This window comes from Camellia sinensis, chromosome 1 (genome assembly GCF_055761805.1).
Source record: "Camellia sinensis isolate YWXY chromosome 1, ASM5576180v1, whole genome shotgun sequence".
Taxonomy (NCBI): domain Eukaryota; kingdom Viridiplantae; phylum Streptophyta; class Magnoliopsida; order Ericales; family Theaceae; genus Camellia; species Camellia sinensis.
Window position 1 is genome coordinate 144,187,201 of NC_138961.1, and position 19,554 is coordinate 144,206,754.

The window sequence follows — 19,554 nt, forward strand, 5'->3', positions numbered from 1 at the left end:
TGGCATACAAGATGCACGAGGTAACATGGCATACACAATGCGCTAACATGCAACCTAGCACACACAATGCTATGAAATGAAATGGCATACACAATGCACAAGGGACTTACACCAACATGAGTGGACCTCAGCCACACTCACATAGGAGGCCATGAGATGAAAATGAGACACTCGAAATGCGTGCACACATGCACGCAAACTGAGGACCGAACCTAAGGCACAAATGCCACTCTAACAAGGCATGGCAAGGCATGAAATGTGGTATGCAAACATGCAAATTTTAGTGCTGAAATATGATGCAAAACAGCCCCGAAACATGGAAACATGGCACCCGATGCATGGAATGAACCCGAAATACAAAACTAGGCATATGCATTAGCCTATAGCTATACAAAACATGCGTTATTTGAATATGAAGTGTGAATACAGATTCAAGGCAGTCCCAAAACAAGCATATTTACAGTTTTAAGCAAGGCCAAACAATGAACACAAATAGGACTAAGCTAGCATGCAAAAATGGCCCCGTAAGAGAGGTAATGAAGCAAGTAGCATCTGATGGCCCTAAATGGCCAAGAGCCCTTAAACAAAGTTGAAGAGGGGCTCAAAATGGAGCACTTTACAGTTTACAACAAGCCACGGATCTAAACACAAACAGGCCTAAAACATTGTGCAAGGAATGGGCCAAAAGGGAGACAAAGAAGCAAGTGATGGTTTCTGGCCTCAAACAAAGGAGGGCCCTTCAACAAAGTTGAAGAGGGGTCCAAAAAATGGTATTTTACAGTTAGTGACCAAACCCAAAACAGTGCACATGCAAGCTTAAAGTACTATGCAAAATAAGGCCTAAAAAGAGGTTTAAACACAAAGAGCAAAAAGGGAGCCTCAAACAGTAAAGGACCCTTGATCAAACATGAAGAGGGGGTCAAAATAAGGCTATTTACAGTTTGGACCAGAGCCCAAAAATATAAGCACAAGGGGCTAACAGAACATGCAAAAATGGGGCCAAAAGAGGGATAAAGAGGCAAGTGACAAAAGGAAGCCTCAAACAGTGAAGATCCCTTCAACAATGTTAAATAGGGGCTCAAAATAAGGCAACTCACAGTTTATAGCAAAGCTCAAAACAGTTTACAAATAGGCCTAAAATACTATGTAAGAAATAGGCATACAAGAGAGGTAAAGAAGCAAGTATAAAAAAGAAGCCTCAAACAGGGAGAGGACCTTAAACAAACATGAAAAGGAGCTCAAAATAATGGTATTTTCAGTTAGGGTCGGAGCCCAAATATGCAAGAAAGTATAGCTTAGATTGTATGCAAAAATAGAGCCAAAAAGAGGAGAATGAAGACTCACCCTTGTAGACAAAGCTTTGACAACTCTTGGACCAAGTTTGGTGTCTCCTTAGCTCTGGAAAACAGCTCCAAGTGGCTGGAATGGATGGTGGTGGTGTGGTGCTAGGTAGTGGTGTAGAAATGGTGTAGGGTTTGGAAGGTTTTGGTATTTGGAAGAGAAGGAGAGGGAGATCAATGCAAGAGGCTTAGAGCAAGTTTTTGCAACCCTCAGATGGGAGCTAGAGCTGCTGTTATATAGGCAAAAGAAGGGAAGAAAAGGGGGGAAAAATGGGGGGGGAAAGAATTCAAGTTTCCCCCTAAAAGTGCAGCCCCCCAGATACAAAATCTGGGGGGAAACAGAATGCATATCTGTAAAGTACCTGGAGAGAGGATCATGGCCGGCCGGTTATTGAAGTTGTAGGTGGCCGGCCGGCTCTCCCCATGGCCGGCCGGCCAAGGGTCAAAAGGGTCAATCATGATTAGTGGCCGGCCACCCCAGAAAGAGGGCCTCCCATGTGTGCACAACACAACCATGTGGTCAAAAACTGGAGAAAGTGAACCAGGAGAGAGAAAATGCCACTTTTAGGAGGGGTTCAAAAGGGTCACACAGAATTACTGGCCGGCCATATGATATTGGTGGCCTCCCAGGTGTGTACAACACAAATATGTGGTTTGGGGCAAGAAAAAGTGGCCTTAGGGTGGTCAACATTGGCTTTTAAGTGAGAAAAAATGGGCGACAGAGGGCGACGGAGGAATAAAACTGGTTGTCAGAACAATTGTTGGCCTCCCATCCTTCTATGACCTTCTTAATAATGAAACAGAGGTCCCTGCCAAAAATGAACCCAAACTTCGGGGGCCGAAACGCGCAGCCCGAGGCCCCGAAAACTGACTGTTAGGCACCGGAAGTGGTGTTCGACCACGAAGTTGGTTTTTCGAGCCATAGTGTCCCTCAAAAGGGAGCAAATAAGATGCATGCCAAAAACCGGAGCAAACGGAGGTGGTTAAGCGGTCTCGAACCGAGGCACACGGCCAACGGCTCCGAAAAACCAGAAACCGGACTCCAAACGGGCAAAATGGCCTACGACCACGAAACGTAGCCTACGACCATTGAGAGATGATCTACGAGACCTCTCCCTCCCTTCGGGAAGAGAAAACAGAGCCTGGTTCGCAAACCGAGGCAAAGTATAAAAGAGTTCGGAAGTCCGGAGGCTAGGCTCGCAGCCGAGACTCTGAAACCTCTGAACGAGCACAATATGCAACATCACCAAGCGCTCAATCGGTGACGTCTGAGTCTTAAGGTCGGTCAAAAATGGGGTGTCTACAGTTGCCCCTCTTTGACAGAACTCGAAAGTCACACGTGATGGGAGTGAATGTCAAAGCCCAGAGACGACCCATTTTTGACAAGGCCGAAGACTTAGACAAACAGGTAAGATAAATAGAGATGCGCCCGCAGGCATGCCTGCAGGCAGGGGCAAAATGCAAAATGATATGCACAAAGCTGAATGTAGCTCATAATCATGCAAATGCAGCAAGCTGTAATGAGGCAAGTATTTGCAAATAGATGCAACAGTTTTAAGCAAGAATGCAAAGCAACAACTACATTTCATGCAGTTAAGAATGCTGAGAATTATCCAATTCTCGCCACGTCTCACACGGAGAAAATGCAATACCTGCGCGGTTCGTCTGGTTGCACCAACCTCGAATGAACCATACATACAATATCGTGCCTGCAAAATAAATAAACTCAACAAGCACAACATATCTAACAACATATGTTCAATGTGATATCGAATGCAGACAATCGCGGTGTTGATGGAAAAGTGCATCGCAATGCGGGAAGAGACGCGCGTGACAACGCGAGTTTAAGCACGGAGGCTCGGTGATATCAAAGAGACGTGCATAACAATGCAAGTATGTGCATGAGAATGCAAGTTATGTGCATGATAATGCAGAACAAGCGTAAACCAGGATGTATGTTTGTCATAAAACAACGAGCAAGGAAATGCGCGTTTCGGCGAGGGCGACTCGATCGCGGCCTCCGGTTCACCTCCCGGAGAGGTTACAACATGTCCAAAAGGATATATCTCACTTTTGATGAGTAATGATGAGACACGCATCGGAAGTTGAAGCTGAGGTTCCGGCGGAGCGATTTCGCGACAGAAAGTGTACTTCTCTTGTACTTTTTCAGGTCCCGGGGACTCCAATCCTCTCCAAAATTTGCAGGGACCTTGGGGCGTATGTGGGGAACACCACCGGCCAACTTTATTAGGAGAGGGAGGCCACCGGCCAGTTTTTGAAAAGGAAATGGCTGGCCTGCCAGAAAAAGTGGCCGGCCGGCCACTTTGCCAAATTTCGGGGCAATTTTGTCTTTTCAACCTCTTTTCTTTAAATACACTCATCCAAACACTTCGTGCTCATAAGTGCAGCTCCGAAAACATCTCCTCTTCCTTCCCAAACCATTTTCTCCCTCATATTTGTGCTCTATACGCGTTTTCCAACGTCCCACGCAAGTTGTTTTCGCGAAATCTTTCAGTTTTAAGCACTTTGAACCGATTAATTTTTGATTTCGGGGCTTCTTTTCTCATTTTCGCCACTTGAGGTGAGTTTGTCTCAATATTTGGAAGATTTTCTCGGGAGTTGACTTTTGTTGACTTTTTCATTTCCCGAGAGTTGACTTTTTCCAATTTTGGCTTATTTTTGCCCCTTTTGCAGATTTTTCGAAATGGCTAGTCAATTTCCCCACGGCGGAGGTTCTCCAGGCGCCAAAGGCGAGCCTGACATCATGTCTTTGCATCCGAGGGTTCGCCCCTTTATCCCCGAGAGGTACGCCCCTCAGGCACACATTCTCCCGCGAGCTATTTTCTATCACTTCACCGATTTCGACGAGCGAGCACCCGAGGATCTCCTTCTGCGGGAGCCAGAGTATCACCTCTCCCATGAGGCACGAGAGGTATTTACTTCGTTCTTACCTTTTCTGTACCATATTCTGAGTTTTTAATGCATTCTGTTTGCATTTTGAACACACGTTCAATCACTTGAATTCCTGAACATTCAGCCCATAAATTGATTGTGAACACACGGCACACATCGGTTGAGGGTTGAACACGCAGCCCACACACTGATTTTCTGAATACATAGTCCGAATTGAAGGTGAACACGCAGCACACACTGATTGAGAGTTGAACACGCAACCCAAAACACTGATTTTCTGAACACACAGCCGAAATTGAAGGTGAACACGCGGCCCAAAACACTAATTTTCTGAACACACAGCCCAAATTGAAGGTGAACACGCAGTGCACACTGATTGAGAGTTGAACACGCAGCCCAAACACTGATTTTCTAAACACACAGCCCAAATTGAAGGTGAACACGCACACTGATTGAGAGTTGAACATGCAGCCCAAACACTGATTTTCTGAACATACAGCCCAAAGTGATTGTGAACACGCAGCACACACTGATTGAGAGTTGAACACGCAGCCCAAAACATTGATTTTCTGAACACACAACCCAAATTGAAGGTGAACACGCAGCACACACTGATTTGAGAGTTGAACACGCAGCCCAAAACACTGATTTTCTGAACACACAGCCCAAATTGAAGGTGAACACGCAGCACACACTGATTTGAGAGTTGAACACGCAGCCCAAAACACTGATTTTCTGAACACACAGCCCAACTTGAAGGTGAACACGCAGCACACACTGATTTGAGAGTTGAACACGCAGCCCAAAACACTGATTTTCTGAACACACAGCCCGAATTGAATGTGAATACGCAGCACACACCGATTCTGAACACGCGGCTCACTTACTTTACTTTGCACGCAGCCTATTCATTTTATGCTGGAATATGTATTCATTCTGAATGCAGGTGACTTCTCGCACTGTGCGGGGATATGGCTCTACCGCGGCGAGAGACTGGTACATCGCGCTCCTGGAGGCTGTTCGGGATTTGGTTGATTTGGTGGGGTTTGGGCCCTTCTGTACTGGGCTATCTCGTTGTCCTGCCAGGAGGACGCTGGTGGCCGCCTTGGTGGAGAGATGGTGGGACACCACCAACTCCTTCCATTTTTCTGCCACGGGGGACTTGACTATGACCCCGTTTGACTTTGCTGTACTGACTGGCCTTGACGTGGGAGGTTGGCCCATCCCTTACGATGAGGACATGGGCCAGTGGAAGGCTGCTTGGATATATTTGCTGGGGGCTCGCTCGCCTGTTGATAGAGCTTCGGGGAGAGTCCGATACACCTGGTTCTCTTCCCATTTTCGGCGGGTGGAGATGGAGCCCGGGACTCCTAAGGAGGCAGCACAGTATGCCCGCGGCTTTCTGATGTTCCTCTTCGGGACCACTTTGTTTGCCGATAGGGGGAACACTGTTGGGCTTTATTTGTTGAGTGCTTTGGTGGACCTGTCACAGGTCAGACGGTATGACTGGGGTGGCGCCGGCTTGGCTACCCTTTATTGCTACATGAGCGCGACCTCCCGCGGACGGGGGGACTTACTTGGCGGCTATTGGAGAGCCTGGGAGGTACTTTCTGCCCTCTTGATTTACATTTTTGCTCCTCGTTACTTGCACATTGCACACACGGCGCACTTTATACTCTGTATCGTGCACTTTGCCCTCAGCACTTCGTATTCTGCTTTGTTTTCCATAGTTGTGGGTCTATGTGTATTTCCCGACATTGGCCCCGGAGTTGGTGGTAGAGGGACCTCTCGTGACCCCGTACTCACTTGTATTTGAAGGCCAGCACCGGCCAAGACCTCGGGAGTCTCTCCTTTATCTGCGGCAGTACTTCGACACGGTGCGGCCGACGGAGGTATTTCAGAACCCTCAGTTCTTTCTGTTTTTATCTTTGATTTGTCCTATACATTTTCGATTTCCGCTTGGTTTATGCGTCTGTTATCCGCAGATTACATGGTAGCCATGGGCGCCTTTAGGTGAAGGTCTCCGATTCCAGTTTGCCAGAGGGTGGGGTGCCTCCCGGTACAGGCTCCTGTTCGAAGGGCTAGTTGGTAGGGCCTGGTTTTTGGGGGATCGCTTCTTGCGTCAGGTCTGGGGGTACACTTCTTAGGACCCTCCCTCAGCACCCCCAGTCGATATGTGGATTGCTGATAGGCTCTCCTCCTGGGATGTTGTTAATGCTATGCTGGGTACTAATGCTTTGCTACATCTTGAGGAGGGGGATTACGCTACTTACCGTCACATATACCTGATGCCTCCATTGACGGGAGTTCGTACTTCGACGATGAGGCCTGCTGGCATGCCATCTTCGAGCCAGGCTCGGGCTCGGGCTGCAGACGCCCCTTCCACCAGCAGGGCTGGTACATCTAGAGGTGGGGGTGGATTGGTTCCCCCGATTCCTCCGACTTATCTTCATCCTGGATGGCCGGACATGCCGGCGGAGTTGATGGGGTGGCAGTATGGGACTACCTCTCCGATTTCGATCCCGATAGAGCCTCCGATGCCCGGCCATCGATATGTCAGAGACCCCGACTCACCACCGGTATGTTTTACGGCTTTGATTCATTACTCAGATACTTGGACGTTCATTCCTTTACTGATACCCTTGCCTTTGCATCTGCAGCCCCCTGTTGAGTACATGGATCAGGTGCTCGAGATGGTAGCCTCACTTGAGGGGATGGTCCTGCGGAGGGAGGCGCAGTTGTCCATCATGGGCTTCCAGGTACCCTTTAGTTTTCTGGCTTTTATCATGCTTCTGGTGATATGCTGATTTCTACTGCATTGATAGGCTACTTGTGTAGAGCACATCTGACACACACCTCACTTATACACTGTGTTTACATGTACCCACTCCATGTAGTTTTCTTGTATCTGTATCTGATGTACATATTTGGACTGATGTATTTAAATTGAACTCTTTATTCTCAGATGCCCCCGGTATATGCTCAGTCGCAGGCCGGGCCACCTGGGCCTTCTCAGGGAGGTGGACCATCCGGGCTTTTTCGAGGAGCTGGGCCATCCAGGCCTTTTCGAGGAGCTGGGCCATCCAGGCCTTTTCGAGGAGCTGAAGGGGGGTCATCTCGTAGACGCAGAGCACACATTATAGAGGAAGAGCCTGGTGAGGATGAGAAGGAGGAGGCTGCAGACCGTCAGTCGGAGACATCTGCTCACAGAGAGGACGGCTCCGGTCTTGGTTCCGGGAGTGGAGGCGAGGCTGAGGGGGATCCCGAGGATGACGACTCCGATTCAGATGATGATGATGGCGATGGTGGCGGTGAGTCTATTCCACAGAAGAGGACGAAGAGAGCCTCTTATTCCTGCTCTTGAGAGCACAGATGCGGCTGTTTCCTGTTTTATTTATCTTTTTGCTAGTAGTTATAGCACATTGTACATTATCGGGCAGTTTTATTCTCTGTAAAACTTGTGCCTTAGTCTGTAAAATGTTGTAACAAGCGAGGCATGATGGAATGAAACAGCTTTTGAAAAAGTGTTGTATTTTAAACTCTTAGCATCACATCGCATTCATTTTGCACCATAATGAGATTGAATGGAAATGTGCATTGTGCATTTTGCCCAGTCAGGTAGTGAACCGACACAACAACCTAACTTTCTAAGATATAACAAAACCTTAGCAAGTTTACAACTCGATAAGCAAAACACAATAGCGTTGACAACTCAATAAACAAGACTCGAACAAAAATTGCTTAAACAAAGAGTAACAACTCAAAAATACGAAACACGACAGCTCGACAAACAACTCGATAAGAAAAACGATAACTCGATAAACAAAACAACAACTCGATAAACAAAACTTAACAAAACAAAGTGTACTTCGGACGATTTGGGCAACGGAACGCATCTGAAATAGGGGGAAATAGAGGCCTTCGACACACCCGTTGCATGGAAATGCTTGAAACTTTCTCTTGGAGGGTAAAACAGGGCTAAAGACACACATTGGAGCATGGCTAGCTACTTTTGGGGGCCGGCCAGCCAGATTTATTGCAGAAGGGAGGCCACCGGCCAGTTTTTGAAAAAAGAAACGGCCGGCCTGCCAGAAAAGGTGGCCGGCCAGCCACTCAGCTCAGCAACCGTCAAATTTTTGACACTTGTCCCCCGAATAGTGTTTTTTTCTCTTTAAAAGCCTTAGCTCCGTGTTTTGATTCAATTCATCTTAGTTTTGCACAAAAATGGAGGAGTTTCTCGTTGAAAATCTCACAGCTTGGATCGCTTCTCTAGATGGTTCGGAAAAGTTGAACTTCCGGGGTTTCGGCTTGAATGCACTGTTCACGCTGAGTTGCACTCCACTGCACCTTCCTTTCCTCCATGCCGCGGTGAGGTTTTGGAACCCAGTGACGCATGTTTTTTTCTTTGGCGGGCAAGAGGTATGTCCAACTTTTGAAGATTTTTAAGTTTTGATGGAATCTGAAAGTCATGAAGAGATCTTGCCCCAGTTCCGCTTTGGCTACGCCCAAGCTTTAGGGCGGATGTGTGGACTCACCGCGCATGACGCTCGGTCCCTGATCTGTAATGGGGAACTGGATATCCTCGGTTTGATTCATCACTTTTCTGACGCTGGTGACCGCAGCAACCATTATTGGCAAGGTTTCCGGCAACACGCCATTTGCTTGTGTCTGCTGTCTCACTTTCTGCTTTCCCCGGGCTTTGGCGGATTTAGCATTCATCTGATTGAAGTTGCTCAAGGCTTGAAAGAAGAAAAGAGCTGCATCGCCATGACCTTGGCCGAGACGCTGATGGGCTTGGATGCTATCTATCGCCGGGAGACGACTAGATTTGTTGGGAGTCCACTGCTGCTGCAGGTAATGTTTCCCACCTAATTTTACATATGTATTTGCTCACATCACTCGGCCCTCAGGCTCGATTTTTCTCACAAAAACCCTTTTCTCACTTTTCTCTCACCGTACATCTCTCTATTCTTTATTCTCTCATTTTTCATCCCTCCCCCAGGTATGGTTGATGGACAAATTGCAGGTTGTGGACTCTTGCCCAGCGTACTCAGCTCGAGGCTATTTCTTTCGACAGCGCCTAGTCGATGCCTCTGATGAAAGGTGGTGGTTTGACTGGATATGCAATTTGTCTGCAGGTCGCATTGCTTGGCGTTGTCCTTGGCTCAATCTCCCGGCAATGAGCTATAGCATGTCCCGACTAATCGGGATCCAGTTGATTGGTCTGACCCACTGTGTGTTCTACTTTTCGTTCCGGTTCCTGCGCCAGTTTGGTCATGATCAGATCTACCCGCCAGAGGGGATTGAGTACCCGGCTGCTTTCCCGGTCCGAGGTGCACAGCTTGCCCGATATGCCACAGCATGGAGGACTAGAGAGCTCCTGGCCCCTGCTCCCACTTTCAGTTGCACTTTGTCTGACGAGTGCTTGGATTGGCTCAATGAGGAGGCACAGATTGGGCCTAGCTTGGCATCAGAGGCTTCGACCAGCTTTGGGAGGGGGCGCAGGGATACTTGACTTGACTATGCCCCGAATTCATTGCTTTATTAGTACTTTCAAGTTTTCTTTATGAATGTAATAAAAAGCAACTTCGACTGTATGCAAGGGCAGGAGAACTCTGTTTTGAAATCAATGAAATTGAAGGTTGTGGTACTAAAAATTTTCCACTTTGGTCCAAAAATGGTCTTAGTTGTAAAGAGATTAATTTGAACAAAGTCAACTTTTATTAAAACTTTTCAAAACCATTTTCGATATGGATCAGAACTGGACACGCCTAAGATCTGTCACTGAGATGCACAACCCCAGATCCCTGCAACTGGAAAGTTGCCCCTAGTCTGAAGAGTACAGCGGCACTGCATGGCAACGGAAAGTTGCCCCTAGTCTGAATAGCACTGCACCGGAGATTCCAATGGATGCTGATAGACAAAGATGACTGAGATGATCGAATGGACAAAGTTGATCGGGGAAAAGTTTATGGCTGAACTTCAGGATGAAGTTGCCTACGTATCCCAAAGATGGGAATCAAGCCTTACGTAGTTCAGGCTTAGGTTCACTCGAGTATTTTCACTCTCTTTTTATGCTCTAACTTTTGCCAAGGTCGCCCTTTGCGGGTTTTCAACCTTGCGAGCTCAGTTTTTATATCTTCCAATTTTTTGTGCTCTAACTTTTGCCTAGGTCGCCCTTTCGGGTTTTCGGCCTAACAAGCCTCTCAGGGGTAATATTTCTTCAACTTGTCCATGTTGATCGGTTGGGAAAATTCCAGGCCATCTAGGTCCATCAGAACCACAGCTCCACCTGACCAGATAGCTTTGATGATATAGGGACCAGTCCAATTAGGTCTGAACTTGCCCCTTGGGTCGTGGATGGGAGCTCGGTTGTCCTTGAGCACCAAATCTCCTTCCTTTAGATTCCTGGACTTAACTTTCTTGTTGGAAGCCCGGGCAATTCTGCGCTGATAACCTTGAACATGGTACAGTGCTTTCAGTCTTCTCTCATCAAAGAGCATGAGTTCCTCAAACCTGCTCTGCTGCCAATCTGCTTCGGCTATTTGACACTCAGCCAACACTCGCAATGACGGAACTTCAATCTCGATAGGTAGAACGGCCTCCATCCCATAAACCAATGAATACGGAGTTGCTCCGGTAGAAGTTCTAATTGAAGTCACGTAGCCCCACAGAGCAAATGGCAGCTTATCTGGCCAATCCCGGTGGGTTTCCACCATCTTCTGCAGTATGTGTTTGATATTCTTGTTGGCGGCCTCGACCGCTCCGTTGGTTTGCGGCCGGTATGTGGATGACTTATGGAAAGCCACATTGTATTTCTCCAACAAGTCAATCACTTCCTTCTTAAAGTGGGAACCATTATTTGAAATGACCTCGTTTGGGACCCCATAGCAACAGATGATGTTGTTTCTGATAAACTTTGCAACGTGCGACGCCTTCAACACCGCATACGATTGGGCCTCGACCCACTTCGTGAAATAATCTATCGCAACCAGGATGAACTCATGCATATTCGACCCCTTCGGAGTAACAGCCCCGATCACGTCAATTCCCCAAACTGAAAACGGCCATGGCGAAGTCATGTTGTACAGCTTCGACGGCAGGATATTCATGCGGTTTGCATAGATCTGACACTTGTGGCATCGCCGGACAAAATCGATACAATCCTCCTCCATGGTGGACCAGTAGTAACCCTGTCTGAGGATCTTCCGTGCTAGCATTACTCCTTTCATATGCGCACCACTTTCTCCTCCATGGATGGCCTCCATCAGGCGCTTTGATTCCTCGGCTTCAACACGCAGCTTGTGCATTCCCAGATGATCTCTCTTATACAGCTTACCCCCACAGATGATGAACTGAACGGCCATTCTTCTGATTGCCCTCTTATCCTTGGCATTTACCCCTGAAGGATATGCTTCCTTTTCCAAGAAATTCCAAATGTCATAATACCAGGGGTTTTCGTTCTGAACCTCATCTATAGCAGCAATCGACTCGTAGGCTGGCGCAAATTTTTGATCAATGACGACTGGACGCATCCGGATTCCAAATGGGATGTCTATCATGGAAGATAGAGTTGCTAAAGAATCTACGAACCTGTTGTTCTCTCTTGGAAGATGAGCAAAGTTTAGCTTTTCAAACCGAGGAATTAACAAGTCCAAGGTCTGGTGATACATCATCATCTTTTCTTTTTTGACTTTCCAGTCTCCTTTTGCTTGAGACACAACAAGGTTTGAATCCCCGATGACGTCCAACCGTCTTACTCCTAATTCCAGGGCTGCTTCTAGACCGGCAATGCATGCCTCATATTCTGCTTCGTTGTTCGAGACTTTGAACTGGAGTTTGAAGGCTAGAGGGATATGGGAATTGTCGAGTGCTATCAGCAACACTCCTATCCCATACCCGTACTGATTTGACGCTCCGTCAAAGTACATCGTCCAATACTCGTCGTCGATGTGCAAAATGGCTTCATCTGGGAATAAGTACTCAAATGCTTCACCTCCTTCGACTGGATGATCGGCTAAGAACTCTGCCACTGCTCTTCCCTTGACTGACTTGCGTGTCACATATTTCAGGTCAAATTCGGAGAGCAACAACAACCAACGAGCTAGCCTACCCGTAAGTGCTGGTTTCTCGAAAAGATATTTGATGGGATCGAGTCGTGAAACTAACATTACGGAGTGAGCTAACAAGTAGTGCCGCAGCTTCCTGGTAGCCCATACCAAAGTTAAGCAAGCCTTTTCCAGCGGAGTGTAGCGGGTCTCGTAATCCTACATTTTCTTGCTCAGATAGTAGACGGCCCTCTCCACTTTATCCTCTGATTCTTGTGCGAGCATGCAGCCCATTGTAGTCTCAGTCACTGAATGGTACAATATCAACGGTTTCCTCGGCTCTGGTGGCGACAACACGGGCGGGTTTTGTAAATATTTCTTGATCTGTTCAAAAGCAGCTTGGCATCGGCCGTCCCATTGGAATTTCTTGCCTTTCTTCAGGAGACCAAAAAGTGGTTCACAAGTCAAGGTTAATTTTGAGATAAACCGTCTTATGAATTGCACTTTACCCAGAAAGCCTCGCACCTCCTTTTCAGTCCTTGGTGGTGGCATTTCTAAGATGGCCTTGATCTTTGAAGGGTCGACTTCGATGCCCCTTTGTGTAATCAGAAATCCCAGCATTTTTCCCGCTGTAACACCGAATGTACATTTCTGAGGATTCAGCCGCAACTGGAATTCCCTGATCCTTTGGAAGAACTTCTATAAGGCGGTGTAGTGGCCCTCTCTTTCTTTGGACTTGACAATCATGTTGTCCACGTACACCTCAACCTCTTTGTGGATCATATCGTGCAATATTGTGGTCGCGGCCCGTTGATAAGTAGCTTCGGCATTCTTCAACCCAAACGGCATCACTCTGTAGCAGTAAGTCTCCCACGGGGTGGTGAAAGCAGTCTTTTCTCTGTCTTCTAGTGCCATCACTATCTGATTGTAACCTGAGAAACCATCCATGAATGAGAGCAAAGCATGCCCCGCTGTGAAGTCCACTAACTCATCAATATGTGGCAAGGGAAAGTCGTCCTTCGGACTAGCTCTGTTTAAATCCCTGAAATCCACGCACACCCGGATCCTGCCATCCTTCTTCGGCACTGGAACGATGTTGGCCAACCAAGTCGGGTATTCGGACACCAGCAGAAAGCCTGCATCGGTTTGCTTGGTGACCTCTTCTTTAATCTTGAGAGCCCAGTCTGGGCGGATCCTTCTGAGTTTCTGTTTGACAGGTCGGGCCTCGGGGTCAAGGGGAATCCGGTGCTGTACAATCTCAGGATCGATCACAGGCATGTCTTCGTAGGACCACGCGAAAACATCTTTGAAATCTTTTAATAAGGCGACTAAGCGCTCGCGTTCCTCCGAAGACAACGTGGACCCAATCTGGACCAGCCGCGGGTCCTCCTCAGTACCAATATTCACGGTAATGATTTCATTCGTTAAGGGTTTGACAAATCTCTCCTGTTCCTGCTCAATTAAACGTTGCAAAATCGGAGGAATTTCTTCCTCGTTGTTTTCATCAAAATTTTGAAAGTCTGAGTTTATGCAATAAATTAAGGGCACAGAAAAGTACTCAGAAACCACAGTTACTTGATTCTCATTAAGCATATCCAAATCGTCCGAATTCTCGGTTACAACAGACTCAAACGAGAAAGAAAAAGATGACCTAGACATAACTGTGGCATCCGGGTTATCATCCCTAGGATTACCAGACTCAGACTCAGTCGAGCTGGAACCTAATTCCGACTCACAAGACTCGGTGGAATCAGATTCCGGCTCACTACCTGACTCGGTACTGCTGGACAAAAACCCCTCATTGTACTGCCAAGTGAGAGAGGGTTCGATAGATGCATCCAAAATAGTTGGTGGTGGGCCCACAACCGTTCCATTCCTGATCATGCATACCGAGAAGTTATCCCCCAAGCACTTATGGTCGATCGGAGGATCTGAGAGTAGACTTGCCAGCGCTACCCCCATTTCAGATTCGGTGTCCTCAGACTGCACTATCTTACTTTGTTCAACCTCAGCCGATGGGTCTGTCTGCTCTTCGGCAACGTCATTCCCGGATAGTTGCAGGTCAAAGAAAATCTCAAACCCCGGCACGCGCTTCCTCTCCGCGTTCAGCCACGGTTCTGGGAAGCCACAAAATGGAAAGTCCTCCCCCTCCCGGACGAAGCGTCCGTTTAGGGTACCCTGAATGGGCCTATGCATTAATTCGAAAGGCTTTCCAGCCTTCTTTACTCTAGCTCTCCCAGCCATCTCTTTACCCTTCCTCACCCAGTCCTCTTTGGTGGGCAGATAACCCAAGCCAAAGGTATGAGGGTTGTGTGGCACTTCGGCTAATGCTGCGACGCCCTTCCGGCCGCTCCTTCCTAATCCCATCCCGGGGATATGTTGTAACTTGTTCATGAGGTAGACGGATTGAGCACTGACGTATACTCCCTCATTAACGGCCATGATATTTTGCACAACCCAGGCCTCAGCCAAAGTAAATCCTGATAAGAACACATCTTCCATGCCATGCTCGATTTCCAAGACTGGTGTAGACACTTCTGGCGGTGGATGGATTGATGAATTCCCAAAAACAATAGCTACCCCTTTCCCATGAGGGTACTTTAACATCTGATGCAAAGTGGAAGAGACTGCCTTGACCTAGTGTAACCACGGTCGCCCCAAAAGTAGGTTAAAGGTTGCGGGAACGTCCAAGACATGGAATTCAATGTTGTGTTGTCCTGGACCAACCTGAGTCTGAATTTTGACAGTCCCCATCACCTCCCTGCTAGTGTTATCATAGGCTCTGATCACTTGAGTAGTCGGCACGAAGTCCGCGGGCTTCAACCCGATCGCATATGCCGTCCTTGACGGGCATACATTAATGGCGGATCCCGTGTCGATAAGAACCATTGGCACCCACTTGTCTCTACATTCCACGAAAACGTAGAGGGGTTTGTTGTGATTGGTGCCCTCAGGTGGTAGTTCTTTGTCTGAAAAGGTTAATGCCAGGGAACCTCCTCTCGGAAAAACCAGCCCAACCAGCTGTTCTGGTGTAGTATCTATAGAGAGTTTGGCCTTGTCCATGGCAGATAAGACAGCCTGTCTGTGTACTCCCGACGCCATAAGCAGTCCCCAGATGGAGATGTCTGCTTGTATTTTCTTTAACTGCTTCAAGACAGCCTCTTCTTCAAACTGCTTCTCCTTCTGTTTCTCAGCTTCTTTATCCTTCCCAGATGCCTCGGGTTGGTCTAGATGCGGGGGCTTGAAGTACCGCCCGCTTCTTATCATGTGATCAACCTCATTGAGGTACCAGGTGTCATCTGGTTGATTGCTTCCCCAGTCTTCGTCTGTGTGGGCAAGACATAAGTCATCGTCTTCCCACCACATTCCGTTGGCATTCAAAAGGCACCTATCTGGCTCGGGCATGTTTGTACTTACAACACTTTCAGCCTGCATGCTCACAGCATCCTCTGTTCTTGTGCCCACAGCACTTCTGATCCCCTCATGGATTTTGGCTTTCCCGGTTCTCTCAGATCCCTGTTGTTCTACCTGCGTCAGTGCAGTTTGTTGTTCAACTTTCCCTGCATTCACAATGCTTCTGTCCTGAGTGAAATTCTTTGTACCGGCTCTCTCCGGCAATGTACTCTGACTTTCGGCCCTTCCGGCCATCACTGGTACTCTCGCCCCTTCTTGGCCTTGCTCTGGTTGAAATTCTACAATGTCTGGTTGATCATCTAACCATCCGGTAACTTCCGCCGACTCCTCATATTCAAACCAGTTGACTGCCGCATCCCCTGATTCTTGGTCACTGAAGAACTGGAGGTTGGCAAGGCCCTCTTCTACAGCCGTCAGATTGTCCATTCCTTGTTCAAATCTGTCCTCCTGAATCACACATAGTTCCGCTTCTTCTGGCAGCTCTACACTTAGCTCAGATTGGCCCACTGACAGGATGTACTCACTTGGGTCGTAGGCTTCCCCAGCAAAACTCTCAGACTGTTCAATCCCAGACTCAACAATCCCATTCTTTCCTGAAGTCTGCCCTGCCCCATCTTTGATGGTCACCACCATTGGCTCGGGTTGGGTTGTGGAGATATCCATCATGCACAAGAAGTCAGTGCAGTCGGGAAGGAGCACCTCCGGTTTAGGTAGATGAGTGGGGGTAATATAGATGCTAGGATCGCAAGTCACGACCCCAGTCTGGATAAGATTGACTCTTTTGGGAGGTGGAGCTTGGTTGTGTGTAGGGAGTGGATTGGTTGTGACGTTAGGTTTCTCCGGGGGTAGAATTACATTTTTGTCAACGAGGTCTTGAATCTCGTGACGCAGCTTGAAACATTGGTCAGTATCATGACCGTGCTGCTGGTGATATGCACAGTACTTGGCTGGGTTGTGAGAGGGTGGAAGTGGATTTGGTAATGGCCTCGGTTCTAGGGGTTTTAGATGCCCCTTTCTGATTAAGACCCCCAGAGCCTTAGACAAAGGCATGTACAGTGGGGTGAAGGTTCTTTGGCCTCTGGGCTGGTATTTAGTGGTTTGGGTATTACTTCCGGATGCACCGGAGAAGGGTGTGGCTGCCATGGGCCTTGGAAGGGGAGGGGGAATGGTGGCGACCATGCTGACCTCCGAAGCTCTTGCGGTTGCAGCGCCACTCGAGCCTGTGTTATTGTTGCGGTTAAATGTTCTCCGGGGTTGCTTCCTGTCCTGGTCAATCAGACCTTGCTTCATCGCATCCTCGATTTGTACCCCCATCTCATGTAGATCCGAAAAGGTGGGGAAGGGGAGTACAATCATCTTCTGCATCAATTTTGGTTGAAGGTTGCGCACGATCATCCTGATTTGGTCCTTATCAGTGGGCCTCAAAGTCATCATCGATGCCTTCGCCCTCCACCGAGTTACGAAATCTGAGAAAGTCTTTTTGGGCTCCTGCCTCGTTGTTTCAAGATCACGAGTTGTAATCTCGATCTGGGTATTGTACGAGTACTATGCGACAACGGCCTCGGCCATTTCATCCCAACTTTTTTTTACCTCATCTTCCAACTTCGCGTACCAGATAGCGGCCACACCCGACAGGGTTCGGCCGAACAGGGAAAGCTTTTGTGGTCGGGTTAGGCCCATTGGCCGCAGTATACCTGAGAATAACCGGAGGTGAACCATGAGATCTTCGGATCCGTCGAAACGATCAATCTGCGGCATCTTGAATCTATCTGGCAACGTTACAGCCACATCGGTATATCCGTCTTCGATATCCGGAATAGCCTTTACCCCTTGTGATTTCTTGAAAAGTTTCTCGAGCTTGCTCAGTTTTAGAGCTGTATGGTCTATTTCGAACTCGAAAGGAGAGTCCGGGTGGTTAGGTGTATGGGTCTTGGACAGTTGAGGCGGAAGCAGGGGCGGAGCTGGCCCCGTTGGAAGGTCTGTGTCCTCTTGAATGTTCCGGACATTGGGTAAGGTGTTCTGGGTGTTTGGCAGGGTATTTTGGACAGTAGGTGCCTGCTCGGGTAACGGGATCCCTGGTGGGGGAGGAACTGGATGTGAGGTGGACGCTTCGGCTTGCTGCTGGAGCCGGGTAATTATCTCCGCCTGTTGGGCCATGATTGCGGCCTGCTGCTTAGAGAATTCCGCTTGGCGGACAGCATCCTCCTGTATTTGTTTCATGCTCTCTTGGAGTTGGCGCATCATTTCTTCCATCCTGGCAATATTTTGCTGATCTTGCTGACTGACTGGTATGTGTATCTCTATGGCAGAAACTAAAACCTCAGCCCGACTGTTCACTGCTAGGGTAGACCACTGTTCTGGTAACCTCTGCTCAGACACACTACGTCCTCTTGGCCTTCTTCTGACAACTGGGGGTAGAGAATGAAACACTGGCTGTCCGTCAACCAGATCCTCGGATCGATTGAGCCAGCGACCTCTTGTCCAAAGTGCTTGGGGAATATCTACTGGGTCGGAAGCAATTGTGCTAAAACTGCCCTAGTAAAAAGATAAATAAAGCAATAAGGAAAGAAATAAACAGATAAACGGACAGCATAACAGCTTAAAGTAAATGCATGACACACAGCCGGGCATAACAACACACGATCGATAAGCTGAATACACACTGTCCTCCAACACTGATCATTATCCCTGAATCACTGTCCCCAAAACTGAATCTCTGATACCCGCAGATAACTGATTCTCAAACACTGACTGATGCCCGCAGGCCTAATGCCCCAAACTCATAAACTGATACATACATTTCCCTATAGAGACGCACTCTAAAAGCACATAACAGATAATTGAGAGCCAAAACACCCCTATGTTGGGGTAGGGTTTCCCTATCCTATTTTGTCAGGAGCTAGGGTTTCACTACGCACGCAGCGGTTTCAAACAACCTACATCGGGTAAGCAACCTGTCCTAGTTTGGAATGGTCACTATGGATCTGAATATGCACTAGGTCGAATGGTCAAAAAGGGTGCCCAGTAAAACCGGGGTTTGTGTTCCCATATTGGCAGAGCCCACAACCGGTCAGCCTTATGGTCATGCCTTGACAAGACAAGCCTCCGGCAAACCGTTCAGGAATAGCAAATGGCAAACACGGTGTCCTAGGCGCACCAATGCAAATGCAATGCAAAGAAACACACAAGTGTAGTAAAAAACAGATATCATGAGTTCGAGTCAAGTTCTCTAACTCCCTGGCAAAGTCGCCAGAAACTGTAGATGTCCCCGAACGCCCCGGGAGGGATAAACCCCCCGTTCTGTTCATTTGAGCTCACTACAGTTCAGACTCTCAATTTGTCACGGTTCTAAATTTGAACCAAAGAGTCCAAATCCGGCAAATCGTTTTGAGAAAACAGATTTTTAAAGAAGTGCCAAACATGGACTGCTTTGCCAGATACAGAGTCGCCACCTAAATATTTTATTTTGGGGAATTTAGGAAACCCTGACTCGTGCCTAAGGCCACGTGTCCGTCATCACCAAAGTTGCCTCGGCTCGGGAACTTGGGTACGATTGGGGAAGGTCACTTCGTGAGCACCCCCGCTCGCCCGATCAAAGATCGGCCTCTACTAACCATGATATCTAGTTTTAAAAACGTTATGTGTTCTTATTCCGGTTATTAGCCTAGATTTACTATGTGATGCGCACAGCATACAAGTATAGACTGGATCGCCTGAATTAGAACAAAACATTTCATGTTTGTTTATTTGAAAATGGTTTGATGGTGCTACCCGCAAGTAGGCTAAGACGTGGATTTGCCACCCTCGGGTGGGCTTAGAAAAACATGATTTTGCCACTA

General features: G+C 47.9%; 1 protein-coding gene across 1 annotated transcript; it reads left to right on the plus strand.

Moving 5' to 3' along the window:
* The first annotated feature begins 6,427 nt into the window (after positions 1-6,427).
* On the plus strand, positions 6,428-17,766 carry LOC145820189 (uncharacterized). Its single transcript, XM_082915074.1, has 4 exons — positions 6,428-6,832; positions 6,914-7,012; positions 7,219-7,438; positions 17,750-17,766. Exons 1-4 carry the CDS (start codon positions 6,428-6,430, stop codon positions 17,764-17,766), a joined length of 741 nt encoding a protein of 246 aa, XP_082771200.1.
* Positions 17,767-19,554: the final 1,788 nt, after the last annotated feature.

What these genes read in the sequence shown, in the direction of transcription:
- LOC145820189 (XM_082915074.1), top strand. Translation starts at nt 6,428, where the DNA reads ATGTGGATTGCTGATAGGCTCTCCTCCTGGGATGTTGTTAATGCTATG. An exon ending in GAGACCCCGACTCACCACCG is followed by an intron (nt 6,833 to 6,913) that starts GTATGTTTTACG and finishes TTGCATCTGCAG; the next exon opens with CCCCCTGTTGAGTACATGGA. An exon ending in TGTCCATCATGGGCTTCCAG is followed by an intron (nt 7,013 to 7,218) that starts GTACCCTTTAGT and finishes CTTTATTCTCAG; the next exon opens with ATGCCCCCGGTATATGCTCA.